This window comes from Hyposmocoma kahamanoa, unplaced genomic scaffold (genome assembly GCF_003589595.1).
Source record: "Hyposmocoma kahamanoa isolate Upper Pololo Valley unplaced genomic scaffold, ASM358959v1 66, whole genome shotgun sequence".
Classification (NCBI taxonomy): domain Eukaryota; kingdom Metazoa; phylum Arthropoda; class Insecta; order Lepidoptera; family Cosmopterigidae; genus Hyposmocoma; species Hyposmocoma kahamanoa.
Genome location: NW_020653854.1, coordinates 12,096,954 through 12,104,601, shown reverse-complemented (window position 1 = coordinate 12,104,601; position 7,648 = coordinate 12,096,954). Strand labels below are relative to the sequence as shown.

The following is a 7,648-nucleotide window of genomic DNA, read 5'->3' as shown; positions in this document are numbered from 1 at the left end:
TAGTTGATATCATATAAAAATAAAATAAAAATAAACTTGTTTCCGGATACATATTTATTGAAGACAATCAAGAGCACACAAACTTGGATTTTGGACTGTTCTTATCCTAAATGGGATAGAGTTGAATTTCGAATCTTACGTGTCTTGCTTCGCTTGCCTTGGCCTAGTTGGTCTTTAAAAAGTGTTGCTTCTTATATAAATTTAAGCATAAGCTTATGTTGGTAACTTCACGTGTGTTTTCTTCTCTGTATGGTTCAATTGACCTCACTTTAGCTACTTGGTTTGGCTTTCAACAACTAAATCACAAATAACCTCAACTTTGGTCGTTAGACTGAGTGTATGGCAAAAAGTATGCCAAAAATCTACTATTGCACTATTTGCAAGGTTACACGGTCCTAGAACAACTTTAAAATTTTTATCACGCACAGGTTCGCTCTTGTACGTAATATAATCAGTCACGTCATCACTTAATGTCGGGCGAGATAAAGATCAAGGGTGTCTTTATTTTAATATTATTAAAATTAAAAAACAAAAAAAATCAAATTCATCTTAACTTTTTTCTTGCAATTCCACATTTGTATTAGCTTTTTATCTTCTTTCCTTTAGGCTACTTATTTCCACTATTCTTATAAAATTAGAGAGTTTATTTTGCAATTTTTATTCCAATAATTTGCGTGTGACTGCTTCAAAAGGTCCTTGCTAAAAAACAACTTTCCTTTTATTTGAAATGGATCATTTAGTAAATTAGAAATCTTCAAGTCTAAGCGAACTTAACGTATCCATTGTGATTTACAAAGATATAAAAAGAAGTAAAAAAAAAAATACAGCTACACTTTTAAAAATGTATTGTTCGTTAAATCATACAAAATGCTTTAGAGAGAGTTATTATACAATAAAGTAGAGCTCCTTGTGAAAGAGTTCGTCCAGGGAAGTACTGCCACCTTACCTACTTCTGCCGCCAAGCAGTAATGTCAGCATTACTGTGTTCCGGTTTTGAAGGGTAAGGGTGCTGGTGAAATGACAGGCACATGGGACTTGTCAACTTATATCTCAAGGTGACTGGCGCAATGGCAGTGCCCCTCAGGTCTTTGCGATATAAAACTCTGAGTGGCACTGCAACTATTATGGACAGGCGTGTAGGTTACCATCAAGCACACGACTTGTTCGCCCCGTCACTTGATATTATAAAAAAAAAAGAAAATTATTGGCAAGATTATTAGCTATTTGAGTTTATTTAATAAAATTGCTTTCGGAAGCTATAATAAAACTGAACCTACAGATAAACGTATTCTATCGTGTAAGTCGATTCAGTCAACTGAACTGGACAACTAACCTAGTGGGACCATAGAGGGTTAAGCAGATGACAGAGGTCAAATGGGATTATTTTTTGTTTGGTTATTAATTTCGTTAATAGTATTCCTGTATTAACTTTAAAATTAGTCTTGTCATGATTGTGCGCTTGGTTGTATTTTTGTCTTAAAATTGTTAAAGTATTTACCACTCCACATCCACTTACCAAAAAGGTTGTGTGTGCATGCTTTTAAAATTATATTTTTTATTAATTTACTGTTTATTGTTAATTAGTTCATAAAATAGTTGAATGTTTATTTTTTACATTTTAGTTGTTTCGATTTGATTCGATTCTTAATAAAACGCAAGAATATTTTCATTCAAGTAAAATTTGCTTTTAATTCAAGGTAGTGCTCCCTCGCATCCCATGGATTTTTCCACCCTGTATATTTTATTTTGTGTGTCGATATCGACGAGACTATCAAAATATATTTCCGAGGCCTATGCACTCCTACTTTAGAAGACTTAAGAAATTTTACTTTAGAAGAAGAAGAAGATTAAATCACGTTGTGTATGGTGTGACAATGAAACATTATTTTGTTTTAGTCTGAGAAAACGTAGTGGAGGTGGTAGTGGTATGTTATGATGAAAGTATTAATTGTCATAATGTTGGCAGACTAGTTCCACAAAAAACACAATAAAATTGACAATACAGAATTCTGAAATGTTTCAGTATCACTGTAATACCTTAATGTCGTAAGATAAACTACCATCAAAATAAACGATAAATTAGGCAATGGAGACTTCCTGAATAACGAAGCTAATGCATGAATATTTTTTGTGTGTCAGTTCTGGAAAACCAAAGTTTTTTTTAATGGCAAGGAAAGTATGGTGAGTTTTATTGAGCACCATAGAGAGATTGTTACAGTTAAGTATATCTAAGTATTTCGATAAAGACCCTTTTCACATTTTGTTTTCGTATCTATAAAGTGACATTATCAGCATGCAACATTTATCGTGTATTCCCACTGCTCAGCCCATTTAAACCAGAACGTAGTTGGGTGACGATCGCATGGGATCGACGATTGTCAGTGTAACCGGTCATTTAAAATCGAAAAAAATGGTCCGGAAAAATATAAAATGGAGGTTTCTGTTCGTACTTACTTTGCTTCTTTTCAATGTATTTACAAAATCTTCACCGATCGAGAAAAGTCCATCCGCATTAGTCGTGTCCAATATTAGCTTACCGAAATTAAAAATGGCGAAGTTGGATGGATCTGAAGTGATACGTGACTCTGGGATTAAAACATTCAAATTCGAAGTAGCGGAAAATGAAAGGCCAAGTAGCGAAACTGTTCTTACTGAAGATGCGAGGAAAGATTCAATAAATGGCACCCGCAATCTTATAAGAAACGTCAGGCCAGGGCAAACGGTACTCAGATACACGGTTAAAATTTCCTTCGACGGTGACACGTTCAACGGTGAAGCAGTAATCTATGTGCGATTGGATTCTACAGATGACCCTATTATATTTCACCTAGAAGCGCTTGATGTACACGATGTGCGTACTGGAATTATCTCGGAAGATAACGTACAATCGGTGGGTTGTAATTTAGAAGACGGTGTTATAGAAATATTCCCTAATAATGCAGGTGGAATTCATATCGTTGTTATTGAGTACTCTGGAGAAATAAACAACTTTGGAAAAGGAATATTCCAAGGTGGTTTTAATGATTAGTAAGTATCTATTTTTTACACTGAACTTGTGGAAAATTTACATATACTATTGTAATCGTAAATATATGTATAAACAAAACGAAGAATTGCTTGGGATTCCAAAGAGAACAAGGCCATCACCATTTTGTTGGGCAGATAAAGGTATTAGCGTTCCCAAGATTTTTATTTCTATGGCGTTTAAACGGGATCGGACTCAGTAGGTATGCCTTTTTAAATTAGTTTATTTTTTGTGATAATCATATTGATAAACAAACATTTTATTCACCTGAATCATTACCTGAATGGTCTTACCGCTCGGTAACTAACTGATATCAGTAGATTTTTGCTATAACAAGGCCTCTATCAAAATAAAAACCTATATATATAAACCTATATCAAAAGTGTTTTTTTATTATGTAGTCGTAAAGAATGCAACGTAAATATGTGTAAATGAATCAATATTTCATGTCTTTCCAGTCGATATGTGGGAATGAACCTTTTCCCGACGAACGCGCGCCGTGTATTTCCCTGCATGGACGAGTTGCAGGCTGTTGCTACTATTTCTTTCATATTCGAGGAAGTTCCTTTCGACGAAATAGTCTCCAACTCTATGAGAGAAGATAACAATCCGTAAGTTCTCGGAATCATAACACAAACATCAAAATCAATCGACAGTCGAAAAGACTTTTTTCAAGTACTTTTATGGTGTAAATATTTGTCTGTGTTAGTTGGTTTTCTATATCCCTGTAAAACCGAGTGTAACCGGAACACTTTGAACACGCCGCCATTCTATCAGCACCATCAATAATCTCACACGGACAAATTATTTACACGCTACATCCCATCATCACCCAAATCACTTACTTCAATGGTATTTATTATATTAGTTTAATGAACGGACATAAGCTTCACGTACCTATTTACAGGAACCAATTTCAAGCCCTTCAAGTGCCACCACATCTCTGGGGTATGGTTGCTCATAATTTCTTTAATATTGACATGCCAGCACCAAATGTGATACTATATGGTCGACCTGATCTAAACCAAAATAGTTTAGCTAGTATCGCTATTGAGGCATTTTTCACTTCATATAACGAAAAACTGAATAAAATGTACTTCACAATTAATGCAAATCAAGACGGCAGATTGCATATCTTCGCTCTGCCAGACACTAACATGGAATGGAACGCCTTGTCTACTATTTGCATTTGGTAAGTTGAATGAGCAGTGTGAAAATTATCAGCTAGTGATAATCAATTATCATCTTCTAGAGGCAATAGTAATGCTATTTTAAACTGTATTTTATTATAGTAGTATTTCCTAAGTCTTTATACACAACAATTTTGATTCACCGTCAAAGGCAATCCCTAATGAGGTTAAGTGGTTTCTTTGTAGGTACCTAATAAATATTATGTCTAAAATATAACTTGGTTTTACAGATATATTTAAATATATATTGCTAAAATACACCGACACGATCTACTCTTTGCCATGTGTTTTCAATTAACATTTCGGTGTTTTGATTTCGATGTTATTGAAAGCCTTATTTCAGAATGAAATTGAGACGACTTCGTCATCGACAAAGTTTGGACTTTTAAATTATTTTTCTTCAGGGAGCCACACATTTTTATGACGAATACTCACTCTATGATGCAACGAAAGACTGCACTGGTAAAAATTGCTAATGCTATGGCAAGGCAGTGGTTTGGTTACGTGGTGTATCCTGAAGACTGGAAAGATCAGTGGGTGATATCTGGACTTGCGTCTCATGCTGCACAGGAGGTCGTCACAGATGTAAGTGAATGTTGTTAGGGATTTGAAACCTATTTGTTTGTTTTTAAAACCATCTGGCAACGATTAACACAGAGGTTTTTCAACCATGTAACTAAAAATTATATAATACGCGCCTGTTTATATAAATGTGATCAGTCTATTGCAAAAAAATTAAATTTTGTAAACTAAAATACTTACTTACTTATATTTGAAGTATCTTAACATTTACACTTTTCATTTCTAGAGAAAACTACAAACTTTGTTACATGACTACCGATTTATTTTAATACTTGTGAAATTGCTGTTTTTATATAGTGTGCAAAAAATAAAAAAGCCGTAATAGCCCAATGGTTTGACCTAAGTTACTGCCTCTCAAGCAGAAGGTCGTGGATTCGAATCCGGACTCGCACCACTGAGTTTCTCGGAATTTAAGTATGTGTGAAATTTAATTTGAAATTTACCATGAGCCTTTCGGTGAAAGAAAACATCGTGATGAAACCTGCACGTTGAAGAAGGTTCACAACCCTCGGAAAACGTGTGAAGTCCCCAACAAGCATTGGGCCAGTGTGGTGGACTATGGCCTAAGCCCTCGTCTGAAAGGAGGCCCGGTAGTGGGACGTATAAATGGATTGATGATGATGATGATATAATGTTCATTTTGTAATGTTCAGTTTGTAAGTATTGTGAGTCATCACAATTGATCCGTGATCACAATAAAGTGATTTTCATTGTGACGTTTCAAGTTACGTCTCTGCTTAAATGTATAATTTCCGTGGCCGACTGGGTTGCACACCGGTTTTCATGGCGTCGCCATCTCTGAGGTCCTGGGTTCTGTCCCCAGCCGGGTCAGTGTAGAAAAACTAACTTTTCTATATTGTACCGGGTCTGGGTGTTTTTGGTAACGTTATTGTTTTATTTCCATTTCTTTTCCATGATTTCCATAACTCAAGTGCTTTCGCTATAGCTGCTTACTTTGAGATCAGAAGAACACATGTGATGTTGTCTAACATTTATTTATAACGTTTTAATGTACGCCTCTATTTAAATGTAATGAATCATAAATATTATCAAAATGGTATTCCAGTTCCAATCATCAGATAACGAAGATGTCACTCTATTGGATATGAACACTATTTTCACAACTGATGTGATTCAAGAGGCTTTATTGCAAGACTCCTACAGCAGTGCTGTGGTCATATCTCCAGAAGAGGACATGTTTGATGAAGTAGATATCCGCCATCATACCTTAGGTCTATTGAATATTAAAGCACCTGCTATCATGAGGATGCTAAGATTAGTACTCAGTGATGAAGATGATTTCGTCTTAAGAGCAGGGCAGCTACTGTTGAATCGAAGGTAAATAACATATCCTGATATTTTCTGTACATTTCGTAAGGGGTTCCATGTGATTATATATATACATATTTCTTATCTATATCTTATATCCAAGGCGCTTGCAAGCTCGCAAGGTGCTTTTTTAATATTCACTGGAATGATGTAATAAATTCAAATTCACCAAATTCTATGAAATTATTGTGTTTTACAGAACTCTGTCATCAACGTCACTAAATGATTTTATCGACGCCGTGAATTATGTATGGCCCGGGAATGATAATATCGATGACGTTGGAGCTTTTCTTGAGCCTTGGATCCAAAACACGGGATACCCCGTCCTTCATGTGGGCTGGAAATCAAACAATTCGGTTTTGCTAACTCAAGTATGTTTCAACCAGTTAAATGATACATTTTTGAGATGATAAAATGCAATCCAGTTTAATACGACGTGTCACATTCAGATTATAAAAATATATTTTTGTAGAATAAAATGTGGGATTAGGTTAGAAAAAATTCAACAATAGCGGTGCATTTTTAAATTGAGGATTACAAATTAATTAAAGTTTTTTTTATGACACCAAGTAACGGGTCGAACAAGTCGTACGCCTGGTGATAAACGACATGCTTATCCATAGCAATTCTAGTACCACTCAGACCTTTAAATCGCAAAGAGCTGACGGGCACTCCCACTGCGCCCTAAGACATGAGTTGACAAGTCTCATGTGTCTGTAATTTTACTGGCACACTTTCCTTAAAAACCGGAACGCAGTAATCTCAAAGTCATGCTCACACTACTGTATGGCGGCAGAAATAAGTTTCATAAGTTGCTCTATTGATACTGTTTCGCTATCCATACTGCAGTCCTTATCATAAACAACGTAACTACATGTCATTTTTACCGAAATTGGGTTATTAACTTACAATGCCCTATAAGCCGTTTTTTTGTACGTCATTTAATTTCAGCTTTATTGGTAAGCAAAATCAACGTAATTCACATTTTTAAAAAAGCTTTAGAACAATATTTAGAAAGTTATCTAAACGTTGTTTGTGACAAGGAATGAGGCATAGCGGTAGCGATATCCGGTTTGAAAGGAGTTAGGTTTGAAGGAATACCGCATACGCACTCCGTTTTGTCCACCCGGAGGGATTGCGAATATCGCCTTTATTCCAATACGCCTTAAAATTATTACTAAGGAATATCATTTTATAAATATAAATCACCAAATTAGCTCAATCACATTAAACAAAAAAAAATTTGCAGAAATTTAGCTGTAAGATTTTATCGTTAACTCATTCTATTTAAGGAACACTTTAGTTTCGCCGATAGTGAGGTTGTGGGATACAGAATTCCAGTTACTTTTACTACGAACCAACAGAAGAATTACAATAATATGTATCCCACAGTGATGTTAGAAAACCCAGATGAAATATCGCTGCTGAATATTCTGGATGAAGACGACTACGTTATTTTCAATATTCAAGGGCAAGGTTAATGTTGTGTTTCATTTTCTTTTCATTTGTTGATATTACCAAT

At 35.1% G+C, this 7,648-nt stretch overlaps 1 protein-coding gene across 1 annotated transcript in view; it reads left to right on the top strand.

Annotated features, from left to right (window-relative positions):
• The first annotated feature begins 2,447 nt into the window (after nucleotides 1-2,447).
• Nucleotides 2,448-7,648, top strand: part of LOC113231984 (aminopeptidase N-like) — an 11,665-nt gene continuing 6,464 nt past the window's right edge. Inside the window, exons 1-7 of the mRNA XM_026466598.1 lie at nucleotides 2,448-3,027; nucleotides 3,484-3,636; nucleotides 3,933-4,217; nucleotides 4,620-4,800; nucleotides 5,864-6,135; nucleotides 6,326-6,497; nucleotides 7,419-7,602. Coding sequence (XP_026322383.1) covers nucleotides 2,549-3,027; nucleotides 3,484-3,636; nucleotides 3,933-4,217; nucleotides 4,620-4,800; nucleotides 5,864-6,135; nucleotides 6,326-6,497; nucleotides 7,419-7,602 — 1,726 coding nt within the window. The 5' untranslated portion in view covers nucleotides 2,448-2,548. The remainder of the gene's footprint in view (nucleotides 3,028-3,483; nucleotides 3,637-3,932; nucleotides 4,218-4,619; nucleotides 4,801-5,863; nucleotides 6,136-6,325; nucleotides 6,498-7,418; nucleotides 7,603-7,648) is intronic.